Below are 18,615 nucleotides of genomic sequence, written 5' to 3'. Positions count from 1 at the left end.
TTCCCAGATTCTAATACGATGAACCTTAAGGGTCACATTTGGTTTAATAAAGCAAATCTTCAGAGTCCGGTAAATTGGTACTGTTTTGTTTCCTAGAGAATACGAAGGAAAAGGTAACATGGGCCACAAGGATGGGTGGGTTTATTTATTTCCTTTAAGACTTGGAAGGAAATAAAATCTGATGTCTCAGCTTCCAATCTAAAATATTTCCCCATCTTTTAAAGAGCCTGTGGCTACATCTGATAAACACATGATAATGAGCTGAATTTTAAGGACTTTTCTCCCATTATCCCCTGCAGCTTTGCCCTGTCAGACGAAGCATACAGATCCCTAAGAGATCAAGATAAGGACCAGTGTATTCTCATTACCGGGGAGAGTGGAGCAGGAAAAACAGGTAAGGCCAGCCCCGGACAACCTTCCTTCTCCCCTGTGGAAGGTACACTCTGCGCTGATGCTGACGGAGAGAGGGCGGGTGGGGCCTCACTACCATGCAGCTGCACAGCCCGCTGTGAGGGCTCCTTCGGAGGAGGCTGCTGATAAGGATCATGGAATGTTCTCTGGGAAGGACTTAACATCTCTCACATGAGGAAACGGGATTTCAGCCAATATGGGAGTCTGTTTCTGGATTCCGGATCTACTTCAAGGTCTTTTACTTTTCCTCTAAGGCCCCAGACCTGTGAGGTCTTACCACTTCCTTGACGAATGACAAATTGTTTGGGCTTTGAGAGGCCACAGGCACATCTTACCTCAGCTAAAGAGTGAGGCGGAAAAAGTGCTTAGTTTCCCTCTAGTCTTTGAAGCCTAAGGAATTGAGATTTTTCTATATATTTTTAGGTGGGCTAGCAACCTCCCCATAAAACAGACCCTTGAATGGAGAGGTTATGTTTTTTTTTTTCTTGTGCTTTTAATAAAGGTAATTCATATGATTGATGATGCTTTTGAGTAAAAATATGATTTTACACATGATGCCCAGCTAACTGGGAAAAAATTGAGAAGAACTGTGTTCTCTGAGTCCACACTTGGGCAGGTTAATTTCTTAACTGAGTTTCTTTGATGGAACCATAAGTCCCTGAGGGAGGAGGAGGGGAGGGAGATGGTATTTCCACAGCTATTTAATCTATAAAATGTTCTTGTTTTAGACCTCAGACTCTGATGATTCTACTACTTTGCCAAAAAGGAATTTAAACTTTCCTACTTTGCTTGGCTATTAAGTGATCAGATCAGCATACCTCAGGCACTGATTATTAAGAGAAGAAAATTGCCCAGGAATATTTCAGTCAACTGACTGAAATGAATATTTTGTTCATAAGCCCCTCTTAGAATTTGTGCCTTTAAAGTTTTATTGATTGGCGTGTAAGAATGGAAAGTGCAGGGGTGCCTGGGTGGCTCAGTCCGTTGAGCGTCTGCCTTTGGCTCAGGTCGTGATCCTGGAGTCCTGGAATGGAGCCCAGTGTCGGGCTCCCAGCCCAGCGGGGAGCCTGCTTTTCCCTCTCCCTCTGCCCCACCCCGTTTGTGCTCACTTGCTCTCTCTCAAATGAATAAATAAAATCCTTAAAAAAAAAAAAAAAGAATGGAGAGTAACAGGAAGTATTCTCTGATGTCATTGAAAGGGATTATAGTTGTGTCCCATGGAACAGCCAAACTCCCTTCTTCCGTAGTGATGGTGAGCTCACTGATCTGGAAAGCCGACTGCTACATTCGCCATACAGGTTCACCAACACAAGTTCTTTCTTACCTAGAGTTGAATTCTGCCTCTACCTCGTGGTCTTAACCTCTGCAGTCTGGAGCCCTATCCAGTTAGTGTACTTTGTTTTCTATGGGACAGTTACTCAAGTTATTTGAAGTCATCCATTGTATACCTTCCTAGGGCTAAACATCCCTTGTCTTCAAAAATTTCCTGTGTAATGTGTAGTCGTTTATTCATTCATCCAGGAAATAATTTTTTCTAAGATTTATTTACTTATTTTAGAGGGATAGGGAGGGGCAGAAGGAGAGAATCCTTAAACAGACTTCCCGACAAGGGGCCCAGTTCCCTGACTCCGAGACCATGATCTGAGCCAAAACCAAGTCAGCCACTGTATGGACTGAGCCACCTGTGAGCCCCCAGGAAATAATTTTTGAGTACCTATAGGAATACTAATAAGATGAAAGGTACTGTACTAAGTACTAGTAATATACTGGTGAGCCAAATACCACCCTTGTCCTTATAGAATTTGTAGACTGGTGGAGAAGATGGACGGTAGCTCTGTGTTTTATATGTATGTGCATGGAAGGTGTACTACACAGACACTATATTGTATGTCTGCATGTACACATGTAGTTTATATACAGAGTGTTCAGTGTAGTGAAGGAGAAATACAGGATGCTTTTTAGAGCGTGTAATAGGAGGGTAAGATCTCATTCTCAAACCCTCACTATCATGGTCCTGTTATTCTGGAATGATCCCATTTTGTCTATGTGCCTCGCAAAATTACATCCCAAGAAGAAAGATAGATACAGTATATACTCCGAGTTTGGTCTTGGCTGTGTTGGAACTACTCCCCTCTTCATATGGATACCAGGCTTCTGTTAATGTAAGACATCTGTGGAATCATACCGGTCTTTTCACCAAGCAAGGATTGTAGGTCTTTTGTGTGTCTACTTCTGTTGGGTCAGATATGTATTGTATTGTCCGACAAAGTTATTGTAAGCTTAAATTTAGAATCTTTAACTTATTTGCATAAGTACTCTTCTTACCCCCATTTTTATCATGGGAAAATTGAGTCCCAGAAAGGTTAACCAACTTGTCTGAACTTCCCAATGAGCAAGTGGCAGAGCTGGGATTTTGAACATAGGTAATATATGTAAGCTCTAGAGTCCCCACTTGTCTTCATCAGTTCAGCCCAATTTAACAAAATACCATAGACTGGGGGCTCAAACAACGGATATTTATTTCTCATAGTCCTGGAGGCTGGGAAGTCCAAGATCAAGGTGCCTGCTGACTTGGTGCTGGGTGAAAACCTCCTGTCTTGTGTCCTGACAGGCGAGAGACAGAGACAGAGACACACACAGAGAGAAAATGAGTCAGAGTGAGATAAGGACACTAATCCCATCATTGGAAGTTTCTGAGTTTTTGAGGAGCCTCTGCACTCTTCTGCATGGTGGTTGTACTAACAGACATTCCCACGGGAAGTAAACGGGGCTTTCTTTTTCACCACATTTCTTCCAGCACTTGTTATCTCTTGTTTTCCTTGGTAATAACCATCCTCGCCAGTGCGAGGTGATGGCTCACTGTTACTTTGAATTGCGTTTCCCTGATGATTGGTGATGTGGACCACATCCTCAGGTTCCCATTAGCCGTTTCAGTGTCTTATTTGGAAATACACCTATTCAAGTCCTTTGCCTGTTTTTACATCCAATTACTATTATTCCTTATTGCTGTTGAGTTGTATGAGTTACTTATGTATTTTAGATATTAACTGTTTATTGCATACATGACTTGTCAAGTATTTCCTGCATTTTGAAGGTTGCCTTTTGATTTATTGTTTCTTTGGCTCTACAGAAGCTTTTTAGTTTGAGGCAATTCCACTTATTTATTTTTGCTTTCGCTGTTTGTACTTTGCATGTCATAGCCAGGAGATCATTGCTAAGACCAATATCAAGAGCTTTTGCCTTATGTTTTCTTTTAGGATTTTTATAGTTTCAGGTGTTACAGTTAAGTCTTTAATACACTCTGAGTTACTTTTTGTGAGTGGTATAAGATAGGGTAAAGTTTTTTTCTTTTGCATGTGAGTACCCCATTTTGCCAACACCATTTATTGAAAAGACTATCTTTTCCCCAGTGAGTATTCTTGCCTCCCTTGTTAAATGTTAGTTGACTGCATTTGCATGGTTTTATTTCTGGGCTCCTCTATTTTGGTTTTTTTTTTTTGGTCTATGTGTCTGTTTTTATGCAAGTACCATAGTATTTTGATTACTATAACTTTTAGTGTTTTGAAATCAGGAAGTTTCATTCTTCTTTCTGAAGATTGCTTTGGCTGTTTGCATTCTCTTTGTAGTTCTATATGAATTTTAGGATTTTTTTTGTCTTTTTCTGTGAAAAATGCCTTTGGAATTTTGCTAGGTATTACATTGAATCCGTAGATTACTTTGGGTAGTGCGGACATTTTAATGGTATTAATTCTTCCAGTCTGTGAACACAAAGACAATTTTACTTCTTTCTGATTCTGGTGTCTTTTATTTCTTTTCCTTGTATAATTGCTCTGGCAGGACTTCCACAGCTATGCCGAATAGGAGGGTGAGAGTGGGCAGCTTTGTTCTTATCTTAGAGGAAAAGCTCTCAACCTTTCACCAAGTATGATGTTAGCTGTGGGCTTGTCATTTATGTCCTTTTCGATGTTGAGGTACATTCCTTCTATACCCAGCTGGTTGAGAGTTTTTATCGTGAAAGGATATTGAATTTCATCAAATGCCTTTTTGTATCTGTTGAGATGTTCATATGATTTTTATCTTTTATTCTCTTAACGTGATGTGTCACATTTACTGATTTGCATATGTTAAACCATCCTTGCATCTTAGGGATGATATCACTTGATCATGGAGTATGATCCTTGTTTCTTTTTTTAAGATTTATTTATTTTGAGCGAGAGAGAGCATTTCTGTGAGCGGGGGGATGGCGGGGGCAGAAGGAGAGGGACAGAATCCTGCAGCAGACTTCCCACTGTGCACGCAGGACTTGATCTCAGGACCCTGAGATCACCCTAAGCCAAAATCAAGAGTGGGACGCTCAACTGACTGACCTACCCAGGCACCTCAGGGTATGATCCTTTAAATAAGCCTTTGATTTCAGCTTGGTAGTATTTTATTGAAAAGTTTAACTTCTTCGTTCTTCATAGATATTGATCTGTAGTTTCATTGTAGTATCTTTATCTGGCTTCGGTATCAGGGTAAGTCTGGCTTTATAAAAGGAGTTTGGAAGTGTTACCTCTTCTTCAGTGTTTCGGAAGAGTGAGAGGGATTGGTGTTAATTCTCCCCTAAATGTTTGGCAGACTTCAATAGAGAAACCATCTAGTTTTGGGTTTTTCTTTTTGGGGAGGTTTTTGATTATTGATTCAATCTTCCTTGTTACTGTTCTGTTTACCGCCATTCAGTCTTGGTAGTTTGTACGTTTCTAGGAACTTAACCATTTCTTCTAGGTTGTCCGACCTGTTGGCATGTAATTGTTCATAGTAACCTCTTAAGGTTCTTTGTATTTATAGGGTATTTGTTGCATGTCCCCTCTTTCATTTATAATTTTATTTTTTTGAGACATCTCTTTTTTCTTGGTTAGTTTAAAGGTTTGTCAATTTGGTTTATCTTTCTAGAGAACCATCTCTTAGTCTTATTAATCTTTTCTGTCATTTTCCAGTTCTATGTTTCATTTATTTCTGTTTTAATTGGTATTATTTCCTTCCTTCTGCTAACTTTGAGCTTAGTTTGTTTTCCTTTTTCTGGTTTCTTGAGGTGTAATATTAGGTTTGTTTGAGATCTTTCTTTATTCTTAATATATACATTTGTGACTGTAAATTTCCTCCTAAAAGTTGCATCTCCTAAGTTTTGATATATTGTTTTTCTGATTTCATTTGTGTCAGGATATTTTTTATATAAACATTTTACTGGTTTCTATTGCACTAAAATAAATGTCAAGTCCATTGTGCTCGCTACATAGGTTCTGCGTGATCTAGTCCCCACCCGCTTCTGCATCCTGCTCTTGTGCTTTTCTCCTGTCCAATAATCGCAGCTTGTGCTACTTTTCATTAAAGCTTCTGCGCTCTATTTACATGTAGACAATATTTCATTGTTTAGTTTCCCATCCCTTTTTAGATCATTCATCTGAATCTCTGGGTGTGGGCTCTAGACCTCTGTTTGCTCAGAAATTTGGGAGATCTTTCGCTATTCACAACTCCCTCTGTACAGTAGGTACTTTAAGAGGACACTGGTGTCTTGGGAGAAAGTTTTTTCCTTTCTCTTGTCACTAACCAGTTCTTTCTGGTAAAATAGTTGAATTCTTAGAAGTAGTACAGTTTCTTGTTTCTTTCCAAGTTGACCAGTGGAAATGGCAGCAAGGCAAGTTAAAAACTATGTCCCTTGACAGGAGGCATTTGTATCAATGTATCTCATGCCCGTACTCCACACTCCAGTCCTTTCAACTGCACCTGCAAGCCTAGTTACTTCACACTTTTCTTTTTACTTAAGCAGGAGGGAGGACTGGATGAAATTATTCCCATATTTCTTAATTTTTTTAGGCTTATTCTTCATCATGACTAAAGATGCATTTTTTGAAGGTCTGATTGTATCACTTTGTTCCTCAGTGAGTCATCAGAAGTGGGCTGTGGTCACTGGCTTGATTGGTGTTGGCCACGTCTTCATCTCCCCCGGAGTATACACTGCAAGAAGACCGCACATCCACTAATTAGCCATGTCAGTGCATGGCCACCTCCTTCTCACAGAGTCGCAAACCACACTGCTCCCTCCTGCAGTGAGAGTCCATCTCTTGGGGGACTCACGTGTCTTCCGTATTGAAGAGCTAAGTGGAGGTTGCTGGTACTGTTTCAGAGGGGTTGGTGTTCAGTTTTTCTGAGGAAAACAAAAACACCTCATTCCTCTGGTAGAAATCTGGTGGGATGGAGTTCATGCTTTCCTGTAGTTTTCTCTTCTCTTGATATTTTGTTACATAATAACTTGTCCTTTGGGTTTCAGTAGACCACTCACTACTTGGAATCCTTTTTTCCCTCTCATCCTCCCCGGATTTTGTCCTCCTTAGGATCCCTTTGCCCTCTGTCATAAGACGGACAGCTGCTTCTCAGCCTTTGCTTTTTTCCCTGTGTTTATAGCACACAAGACTAGGTGCTGTTTCAGGAGGGAGGCTGGAGGAGGGCATCATCACCACTCTAGACCAGTGCTTCTCACACCTTCCACCGTGAAACACCAGTCTCTTTCCTCCCCAAATCTGTCCCTGACTGATACCAGAAAAATGAAAAGAAAGAAGATATAGAACAACCAATCTCTAGTTGTTTTTAGTTTATTTAAAAAAATTTTTTTAAAAGGTATTATTTATTCATTTGAGAGAGTGAGAGTGAGAGCGCACACGCGTGAGAACTCGAGCAGGGGGGAGAGGCGAAGGAGAAGCACACTCCCCGCTGAGCAGGGCTCCAGATGTGGAGCTCAATCCTAGGACCCTGGGATCATGACCCGAGCTGAAGGCAGACGCTTAACCCACTGAGCCACCTGGACACCCCTGTTTTTAGTTTAAACAGATAAAGTAAAATGACCAAATTGCTATAAAAAACTTACAAAAGCCTATTCTCATGTGTAGACTGGTAGTAGGCCATGGACCTACCAGCTTTGGGTGGTGCCGTTTTTGGGTCCGACTTTGAACAGCACTGGCTCGAGGTCTTTCGATGCATCTGTCTTCTTTTTGAGCCACTGTGATTCCCGAACTTGTGGTGCTTCAGCTGTCCATTAGCATTAACCCTGGTGCTGGGAAGTGGGCCCTCGTCCTGAGTGAGAGCTGCTGTTCTAGAATATCTGCTCAGTTACTCTCTGGTCACTGCTAGTAAGTTCTTCCTGTCCATTTATAGATCCCAGCAGCATCTCCTGCCCCTCTCTCTCTCCAGGGGCATTTCATGCTTCACTTACTTATTCCATCTTTTTCTACTTTTCTTTCATTTCAAAAACAGGGATACAAAAGTTGCCTCAGATTTTATTACGGTTTTGTCATTAGACTCTCCATGTGATCAAGCATAGAATTTGTGTGTTGATTAAAGTCTCTGTTCCATGGAGATTACTTACGGGAAAATGAAATGATGGAAAACAATATGGAGATGGCGGCAAGGTCGTGGGAGGAATTGGGAGGGGGTTTCATCAGTTCTGTGGGGAGGAGGGATGCCAGGCCACTTGCAATGGCGCATTATGTTGTCCACTGAAATTGTTTTTGAGTTCACATCGTTACTAAAGATTTTGTTGGTGATTAAATGAAAGAACAGTGACATTTACGGAGGGTTCAGAACGTGCTGTATAGTTTGCACACAGTATCTCTTTTCGGTAAGAACCTTTCCTGATAGCTTATACAGGACTGCCGTGCAGGATCAGAGGGCTTACTTTACAAGAAGTAATTAATTTAACGAGGTTGTAAACCCCCTGGCAGATGGTGATGTTACTGGCCTTAAGCAGTGAGATAGTCTTCTGCCGTGCGCTTCCGTAATGTGGGTGCTAGGGAGAGGCGTGAACTCTTGGAGTCCTTTGGGGTCCTATTTAATTCATTACTGCTGCGCTGAATAAAAAATTCATCATGCCTCATAAAAGTGCCCAAGTATTTCTAGGCAGTGAACTCAGAATTCACTACTGTGAATACAGGTAGTTTGTGGAGAATCATTCCAGCGCTGACGGGGACAGGGGAGGCAGAACATGAAGGACCCATCAGAACAGCATTTTTTCAAAGACATCAGAACAAATCTGTGGGTCTGCGAAGATGATCCTGACCTAAGGAAACGGTATAAATTCTTTGGTTTCTAATTTTACAGTAACATCAGTTTCTGGGAACTCTCTAGCCATCTGCTAAGACTGTTGTGAAGCCTGCTGTGCTCATTAAGACCTTTGGTTCTGAACCCCAAATGACCTTGTACGACTCGACGTCTCCTTACAGCGGTGTCCTAGGGAAGCAGAACAGCTAAGCACACGGAAGCCCGGAAGAGAGTGAGCTTTTGTTTTGTTTCTTCCCCGTGTGAGAAAGGCCTCTCTTGATCCACATGTTTTATATTAATTATCAGGGATCTCCTGGCCAACTTTCAGAAGCAAAGCAACTTGTACATAGCGTTGTATTTTGGTAAAAACACAGCCCTCAGGACTCCTCTTGGAGTAAATGCTGCATTTCTTGTTGTGAGACCCAGGCTTTTTGTACCACGACTGGAGCAGTTTGAGGCTGCCTGTCTGATATCAGAGTTTGGAGATGGTGCAGCTGGCTTACTACACAGCCTTGCAGACTTGCGGCTGCTAAAAAGCCTGTTCCTCTGTATCGCAGAATCCGTCTTTCATTATACCCAAAGGAGGCCTCATTGATTTAGGTAGTCTTATCCTTCAGGTCTCTGGACTGTGAGACCCTTATAAGCGCAGTCCCCAGAAAAACTTGGATTTTTTGGTTTTTAGATTTTATTTATTTATTTGGGGCGGGGGAAGCATGAGTACAGGGAGGGGCAGAGCGAGAGGGAGAAGCAGGCTCCCCACTGAGCAGGGAGCCTGAGGTGGGGCTCCATCCCAGGACATGGGATCGAGGCCTGAGCTGAAGGCAGATGTTCAACCTACTTACCCACCCGGGCGCCTGGAAAAACTTGGATAGTTTAACCAATGAGACAGAGAAGTATAGAAGCAGATAAATATATCAGTATGTGTATGTGTGTACGTGTGTGCTCTATTTGCTGCTTGACATACATGTGTGTATTGTATGATCTATACAGGACATGGATGGCATTGAATGCATACACGGATGCCATTAACTCCTGGATACATTCATGCGTTCTGTGAAGAAAATGCGAATAAGCCTTGCTTAGAGACATACATTTTGGGCATTTTTCCTGATACTGTGATTGACTCCATGGGAGCCTGCTCAGTTAACACTCATAGTAAGATAGTTTTTACTGTCTTAGCAGCAAGTTTCCCATCCTGTTTGTTGTTGACGGAAATGTTTGTTTTTCCTTTGTCATTCACCTTCTGCTACTTTGCAGTGCTTTCTTTCATAAAAAAACACTGCTATGTGATTATAGGATTATGTAATAATTGCATAACAACATGATAAATATTGTTCACAATCCTTTACAAGGTACCAGAGAATATGGAGTTAAATTAGTTCTCATTTTTCCCTTATCGGGAATTTAAAATGCCCAGATTCTATCTTCTGTAACCCCCTTCTGTTCTTTGCTGACATGAATTCTGATCTAGGCACTTTGATTTGGAAGTATTGGGTGACCACCGTTTGCCCATGGCGCAGACTCTCTGTTAAACCATGGATGTTCTACCATTTTCTGGGGAGAAGACACTTTTACTTGGAAGATTCAATATTTTGTCTGTTGATGAATTTTAGGATTCACGTTACATTCAAACATATACGTGTACATAAATTTACATATGTGTAGTATCTATAAGAGAGAGAAAATGATGAGCTAAGAATTGATTCTAAGCAAATGCTGTTATGTTTTGCCAATTTTAAATGCCGGTGTTCTTAGGTCTAAACCAGCTGTGCTTTTCAAAGATTTGAGTACACATGAAGAATACACCTTTTTGTCTCAAGTAGAATCGTTTTTCTATTTTTACAATGCACATGAAAGGCATTGTCACCAAAGAGTACGATTACTGGATTAAAGTGTCCACAGTCTGTTCAAGAGTGTTGTTTTGGAAAGTGCTTATAATTGTGTGCTGTGATTGCCAAGGTCATGTTTAGTTGGTTCCTATAACAATCAACATAATCCAAAAGCTGGACTTTGAAATACAGAAGATGATAATTCTTGATTCTTAGAAATATATTTCATTCATAGAGGTTATTACATGAAGTTTTGATTTGGATAAGTATCTAAATACTTGAATAAAGTTACAAATTTATTTGAACTTTAGCACAGAAGGGCCAAAAGGAAATGAAGCAGAAAGCTTCTTGAGATAACTATTATCTCCTGTTTCCAGCACGGTGCAACATTATGAGAACAGTCTCTGAGCTGTGTTGGACCTTGTGGCTTATCCTCACTGTTCTACTTCGTCTCTGAAGCAGCGAGTATCTCCTGAGATGCTTAAGTTAAAGGTCAAGTATTATGTCAGGGGAAAAAACTTATAAGAGTTGTCTCTTTAAGATAATGAGACTGTTGAAAGAAAACTATTCTTAATCTTCGCTTCCAGAAATGAATTATCAAAATGAATCCAGAATTAGATTTCCTGAACATACCGAAGAATTGAATGTTACAAACTTTTTAACAACTTGGGAATAAGTATCCTTGAACTATATTTAAGAATTTTATTTGAGGGGTGCTTGGGTGGCTCAGTGGGTTAAGCCTCTGCCTTTGGCCCAGGTCATGATCCCAGGGTCCTGGGATCGAGCCCCGCATCAGACTCTCCGCTCAGCGGGGAGCCTGCTTCCTCCTCTCTCTCTCTCTACCTGCCTCTCTGCCTACTTGTGATCTCTCTCTTTCAAATAAATGAATAAAATCTTTAAAAAAAAAAGAATTTTATTTGAATTACTTAAATAGATTATAAAGTTAATAAAAGTCACTCCTAATTTCAACCAAGTTAACTCCTCTTTCTATCTCAGTAAATATTGTGGGATTATATGCACTTTAACAGCCAGATTTAAGTTCAATCCAAATTCCCAAAGATCTGCTTCTTGTACCATTTTTTTTTAAAGATTTTATTTAGTTACTTGACAGAGCTCACAAGTAGGCAGAGAGGGGGTGTGGGGGGAAGCAGGCTACCTGCTGAGTAGAGAGCCTGACACGGGGCTCAATCCTAGGACCCCGGGAACATGACCCAAACCAAAGGCACAGCATAACCCACTCAGCCACCCAGGCGCCCTTCCTTATACCATTTTTAACACAGGCTTGACACTGAGAAAACTTGACTCCTTTCATACTGGCCATTAAAAGTCTCTTAGAGGCCAAATCAAGTCCAGCGGCTGCCAGAGAATGTTGATTCTCGTGTGAGTCCTGCCCCCACCCCCACCCCACGCCCAGCATTTTGTCCCTGAGTCCATCCTAGTCCAGCAGGATTTCCAGATCTCAGCATCGTTATGTGTCTGAAGTTTGAGTGAGGCCCATAGTCACTGGAATAAGCAAAACAGGTTGGGCTGGACTTTTGATATTTATTGTCAGTTTACCTAAAAGGAAACTTACCTTTTCATCTAAAGTGTGTGTGTGTGTGTGTGTGTGTGTGTGTGTGTATTTGCCACTATCTGAGACCATTATTGTGCTTATAAATGCTTCAGTGTTGTCATAGTATAATGGGTAGAAAGGCCAGACGTTCTTGTCAGGGATATGGTAACATGTGAAGTTGGAGGAGAGGCTGGGGAGCGAAGGTGCCCGTGAGAAAGTGGAGTGGTGGGAAAGCAGGCCTGGAGGTGAGTTGCTTCAGAGGCCGGACTGCGGAGTCAGGATGTGTGGGTAACTCAGGAGAGGTGGCCCAGAGTTGGAGACCAACAGCACAGGATGCCGGGACTTTCCTGGGGGAGGGGGGTAGCCTCACCTGGACTTGAAAGCCAGAGAGCCGAGAAAAAAACATCCTGAAGTGACCAGAAGAAGAGTTCTAGCGCAGACCGATGGATAGGGAATTGTGGCGCCAGGAAGTCGAATGATATGTGAAAGCATATAAACTCTTTGTCCATATATAATTCATCAGCTTTTAGACACTGAAACCCTGGGGACCGTGGGAAATGGACTTAAGAAACTTCACACAGTGGAAGGTGTATGAAGGGGGCGGTGCCTTTGGAGGACGGGAATCACAAAAATGAAAAGATGGGCCCTTCTCAGTTGCAGTCCCTAAAAGGAGACAACAGAAATCAGCCATAGAAAGTCACAGACAACAGAAAAGGGACCACAAGAGAACCTGCAAGGACTCATTTTCATTACCCAGAAAGCATGTTGGAGGAAGACTGAGCTGCCGAAGTACCCAGCCTCTCATCTCGTTTCTCAGGGCTCCGTGGGATTGTTAGCTTTCCCTATACCCTATTTGCTCCTACGTCAGGCCTGGAGAACCATATGTGACGTGTAGATTCTTGGTGCTCAGTGGCTCATTTAGTCCATGCTTCGGGGTTGCTGTAAAGCCCTAACGCAAGGGTCGGGCCGTGTGCCCAAGGTGGCATTCCAGTTGCTCATTTATTACTTTTTCGGGGTGGGCAGTGGGACTGGAAGTTCCCTGTAGGTCTCTGTCTGAGAAATGGCAGTGTTGGGATCTGCGCCCTTGTGACTGTGGGCAGAGAGACTCACACTCAGCTCTGAGGAAGGCTTCCTGCTCTCAGACGGTGACACCCGTGCACAGACTTTAGAGAAAGAAAGATTTATGATGAGTCTCCCTACCTCGACTGCCCAGATGAAGGTGTGTGTTGAATTCTGCCAACAGTCACAGTCGAGCCCTTCCCTGGTTATGGAAAATCAGGACAAGGACAGCTCAATGAGAAACAGGTTCCATGGCAGACCCGTCTGGGAAGTATAGCATTCTAGAGCCTTTTCTAGAATTCTGCCACATACACGATCCTCCCAGTAGCCCTTTAAAAAGAAACCTATTTCACTTCATCTAATTCATTTGACTTTGGACCTCATTTTCCCTGAATATCTATTAATATTCCTTGGAAGGCAGTTTTCAGAAGCTCAGGTCCTAAGAGGCAGGTGCTGAGAGGGGACAAGGGCTAATGGACACCAACAGACAAAACCACCAAAATCAAATCTTGCCTGCCTTTGAGCTAAGAATTCTTTGTGTGCCTCGGGTGGCCATCTACTTTTAGCAGCTTACCTTTCAGAGTTACTGGTGAAACCTTTGGAAATAACTATGTCCTGAAGAAGGACCGAATTCTTACATTAGCCGCTTAGTTTTTCAGTTGAGCTGAAGAGTAACTAATTTAGTCTAGTTGTGAGCAAGCTGGTTTGATTTAGAAAATATTTTTGAGAAGGACAGTTCTTTTAAGCTTTAAAAATACTTCCATAAAGCTACCCAGGTTACCAGGTTATTTTTAGCTGGAGTTATCTGTGTAAAATACTGTAATTATGTGTGAGTGATTGCTTTAAGAAGATCATTCTCCAGCTATGTTATTGGCTATATTACTCAGTAATTTTTTTTCATCCTGGTGATAATCTTTAAGCACCATTCCTATTACATCTGAATTAATGACATGTCATTGAGTAGAAAGCATAAATACTTAAAAATTTTTTTTTTGTTTTTATTTAAATTCCAGTTAACACATAGTATAATATTAGTTTTAGGTATAGAATTTAGTGATTGAACACTTTGATACAATACCCAGTGTCCATTACAACCACCTGTTCACTCCTTAATCCCCATCACCCAAACCCCATGCCCTCTGGTGACCATCACTTTGTTTTCTGTAGTTAAGAGACTTTTTCTTGGTTTTCCTTTTTCTTTCCCCCCATGGTCATTTGTTTTGTTTCTTAGATTCCACATACAAGTGAAATCATGTGGTAGTTGTCTTTCCCTGACTGACTTATTTTACTGAGCATAATACTCTCTAGTTCCATGCACGTCATTGCAAAATGGCAAGATTTGATTATTTTTGATGGCCAAATAATATTCCACTGGGTGGATACACCTCTTCTTCTTTATCCATTCATCTGTCAGTGGACACTTGGGCTGTCTCCACAGTTTGGCTGTTGTGGACACTGCTGCTGTAAATATCGGGATGCACGTGCCCCTTCAATTCAGGGTTTCTCTGTCCTTTGGGAAATACGTAGTAGTGCAGTTGCTGGGTCGTAAGGTTGTTCTATTTTTAACTTCATGAGGATCCTCCATGCTGTTTTCCAGAGTGGCTGCACCAGCTTGGGTCCCCACCAGCAGTGTAGGAGGGTTCCCCTTTCTTGCATCTTGCCAACACCTGTTGTTTCCTGTGTTGTTAATTTTAGCCATTCTGACTGGTGGAAAGCACACGTATGTTAAAAGGTTTCCTAAACACTATTTGGTCTCGGGTATGAAGCCATTCAAAAACATTATGAGTAGATCTTCTGTACCCTGTACCCTATTTCCTTCCCCATGAATTTGTTTCCAGGTATCTGTTTGATTTATTGATATGATCTGTGTTCATTCACAGAGGCCAGCAAGCTTGTTATGTCCTACGTAGCAGCCGTTTGTGGAAAAGGAGCAGAAGTGAACCAAGTCAAAGAACAGCTTTTACAGTCCAACCCAGTCCTGGAAGGTAGGATTTCCTGTGTACCTCGGGTCAGTGTGACTCGTACAATGGATTCAGTTCGCAGGGTTCGTCTGGCGGGCTAGGAGTGGGGCTGAGGGGAGCGGGGAAAGGAGGAGGAGGGTTCAGGCCCAGACATGCTGAGCAAATGAGCTCTGTCGTAAGAACTCTTGGCTTCAGGTGCTTAAAGGAGGAAACAGTTCACTCATCTAAAAGGAGCTTTCCTGCTTATGTTCATTTTTTTCCCCCTTTCGATTTTTCTTTAATCACTCCAATTTTGCCTAAAAATAATCACTTGATATTTGCATTTGATTTGATGGCTAGGAAGAATTGGGAGAAAAGGTGCCGTGTGAGTGCTGTGCTATTCTGTCGTTCAGATAACACCTCTGGCTGCTTATTTCTGTTGTCAGAAAGGCCATGCCAGAAAAACACCTAAAGGACGGTCTTTTTCAGGGTCACAGAAAGCCTAAACCTGACTCTGGAGTTGAGATTCCGTGGTTGGCCATCTGTGTTAGCTAGCTCGGGCTGCTCTAACAAAATACCATAGGCCGGTTGCCTTAAATCACAGAAATTTATTTTCTTACTCTTCTGGAGGCTCAGAAGCCTTCAGTGAAGATGCTGGCAAGAGAGGTCTCTTGGATTACAGGTAGCCACCATCTTGCTATGTGATCACATGACCTGTTCTTTGTGTGTGGTGGTTGGGGGCAGGAACCCTTGTTGGCTTATGACCTCATAGAACCCTCATTACTTCCCAAGGGCCCCAGCTCTAAATACAGTCATACTGGGGTTAGGACTTCAACATAAAAATTGGTGGGGACATACACATGTAGTCCATACCGCCATCAGAAAAAGCCAGAGGTGAGCCCCCCTAATGCCATGGAGGTTGGCAGAAACCATATGCATTAACTGTTCTTTGCCTTTGGAAACAGGAGGTCAGCATTTTCCCTATTGATGGCAAGCCCTTAGTTTTGCTTTATATTGTAAGCCTAGGGGCGCCTGGGTGGCTCAGTGGGTTAGGCCTCTGCCTTCAGCTCAGGTCATGATCTCAGGGTCCTGGGATCGAGCCCCGCGTTGGGCTCTCTGCTCAGCGGGGAGCCTGCTTCCCCGCTCTCTGCCTGCCTCTCTGCCTACTTGTGATCTCTCTCTCTCTGTCAAATAAATAAATAAAATCTTAAAAAAAAATTTTTTTTTATATTGTAAGCCTGTCTTTATTGTCACTTGTGCAGTCGTTGGGGTAGGGTAGGGTTTCTCGACCCCATTTCGGACTGGATGAATCTCCGCTGTGGAGTGCTGTCCTGCGCCTCCATTGTGAGATGTTTACCCACATCCGTAGCCTCTTCCCACTGGTTGCCAGAGGCACCCCTCTCCCTGGTTGGTAATATTGAAAATGTCTCTGGACACTTCCAAATGTCCCTGGTGGGGAAGAGTCAGGACCAGCCCTGATTAGAGTCTTTGGTCTAGAAGAGTAGTTTAGCTCTTTATTCAAGGTCATGGAAGGTCAAGATTTAATGAAGATTGAAACAGAGCTGCTTTGGGGTGAGTAGGTTGGAGTAGGTTGCCCCCCAGTGTGGAAGGACAGAACCCTACTGCCCGTGTTACCTAGACCTAGCCCCTCCTTCATCCCCCAGATAGTTAGATAAGACAAGTGAAAATACTCTAACTTGCAAAAAGCAAAGGCTGAAACATCTATGCCATTGTTACCAATCTCTTGTCCCTTTTGGCACCTTAATGATGAAGGAAGCTATTATAGAAAGTGCTGTATCTTCATTTTATTGCCCCAGTATTTGACTTTTTGTTTAGTTTGTCTTTTGCTTTTGAGTTAGGGCGCTATACGTGTATTTCTGTACTTGCTTATTTTAAGAATGCTGCAATCTAGAGAAGGATTGTGGAATGCTCTCGCGTCTGCGATGAGAATTTGGCCCTTTATTTGATGGTATTTGGAACTAGGCCCCAGTGCAGGAAATGGAAGAAATGTCTGCTGTGGGCATGTATTATCTTTTATGGGAATGTTTTACTTTTTAACTGGAACTGCTACTGTAAATGAACATTGAGAACAATGAGCTTAAAAAAACAATTGAGGAATGTGTCTCAAGTGTTCTATAATGAAACACTTGTTTTTGATTTCGTGGCCCACAATAAAAGACTTTAGTGTTTAGAGCTGTGCGTGTGCAACTGAGATTTGTTTGATGAAAAGATGGTTTATGGCGTGCAAATGGCGCCCTGAATAAAGTTTTTTTGAAGCAATTCCTTCACTTGCCCTTGACCTTCAAGCCACAATAAACTGTCTTTTATGCATCAGCATCTCAAGCTGGACTTCGAGGCTACGCAAGTTAGTTAACTTGGCCCCCCAACATGTTTACACCCACCAGGAAGACTAGCCTGTGAAAACATGAGAAATGTCATGGTCTTCATGACCGCTGGGGCAACACTGCATTTTCAGGGTTGCATTTGTTGAAACCTCTTAGCTGGCGGCAGAGCTAGATGATGATGTGAGCCTTTTCAGTAACCATCCTTTTTTAGTATTTCCTGTGTGCATGCTTCCCCATTCCGTAGAGTCTCTCAGCTGACTTTTCTACTAAGGAGAGAATTTGGCATGAGGGACCTACCACACTATACCCCTCCCAGGCCTAATTGCTGATGCAAAGAACTTTCCTTGTGTTGACTTTGTAAATTTTGACTGAACTGAGCTGGGACCAACTGTTTTTAAAAAATCAAAACCATAAAAAAGCCCACTAACGAAAAATCCAATGCATCGGGTTTGGCTACTGAATATCCCAAGTGAACACCTACTGACCCACTGTCGAGCCTTGATCACGTGACTGCTTTCAAAAGCTGAATCAGCTTTTAGCCCTTAGTAATCATTTGAGCTTCTGTTACTCTAATGTTCCCTCTGCTTAATTTATGAAGTTATGGAGGCCTCCAGGGATTTGATGCCTGGCCTCTTAATCTGAAGGTTCATTTTTCTGGTTGCCCATTACGGAGTACTCTTCAGTCCTTGTGAGCTGCAGCCGGCCCAGGGATCCTAGGAACAGGGGTCGGTGGGGTGGGGAGTATTGGGAGAAATGCAAAATTTCATGACCATCCCTAGACCCATTGAACAAGATCCTTGGGTGACTGGTTTGCACATTGAGGTCTGGGGTACACTGCTGGGCTCCTTCCAAAGTATCAAACGGGTCCTCCCTCCTTAATATGTAGTCTTATATTTATTCCACTTAATTCTCTACTATGGTGGCCCAGATTAATTTGCCCCTACTTTGTGCACAAGCTTGGTGAAACAGACCTTTTTCTTTATGACACCATGAACTATCTACATTGAAGAGGAACATTCTGTGCCTGGGATAGGATGGCCTCACCCATGGTGCTTAGGTGCCCTCAGTTTCTTAAAAGGGACTCCTGTGGGAGACTCGGCTCCTCACAGCAGCTCAGTTTGGAATAAACTTGGATTCTGCATTATGGGCCAGTTTGATTTTCTTTCTTTTCTGGAAAGTTTCACTTAGGTCTGAGGGGATGAGCTAAAGAAACTATGTAGTATTTTTAGCCTATTGGAAATTAGTTAGTTTCCAAAACTCTTACTCTTTCTGTATTTCACAGTTACATATGTAATCACATTTTAGTGGCTTTATTTTAAAATTAATTAGATAATTTAACGTTTCGTGTGCCTTTTTCCACCTGGAAACCTCATCAAGTTCCATGAAGCCTTTGATAATATTAAGTAGTC

At 42.2% G+C, this 18,615-nt stretch overlaps 1 protein-coding gene across 7 annotated transcripts in view; it reads left to right on the top strand.

Annotated features, from left to right (window-relative positions):
- The window catches only part of MYO1B (myosin IB), a 177,275-nt gene that overhangs the window by 86,125 nt on the left and 72,535 nt on the right, over window positions 1-18,615 (top strand). For all 7 annotated transcript variants that reach the window (XM_032860200.1, XM_032860202.1, XM_032860206.1 and 4 more), the window contains 2 exons: window positions 300-394; window positions 14,802-14,906. In XM_032860200.1, coding sequence (XP_032716091.1) covers window positions 300-394; window positions 14,802-14,906 — 200 coding nt within the window. The remainder of the gene's footprint in view (window positions 1-299; window positions 395-14,801; window positions 14,907-18,615) is intronic.

Source organism: Lontra canadensis, unplaced genomic scaffold, assembly GCF_010015895.1.
Source record: "Lontra canadensis isolate GAN:19392208 unplaced genomic scaffold, GSC_riverotter_1.0 scaffold18, whole genome shotgun sequence".
In the NCBI taxonomy this organism is placed as follows: Eukaryota; Metazoa; Chordata; class Mammalia; order Carnivora; family Mustelidae; genus Lontra; species Lontra canadensis.
The sequence above is the reverse complement of the archived record's forward strand: the minus strand, read 5'-3'. Positions and strand labels throughout refer to the sequence as shown.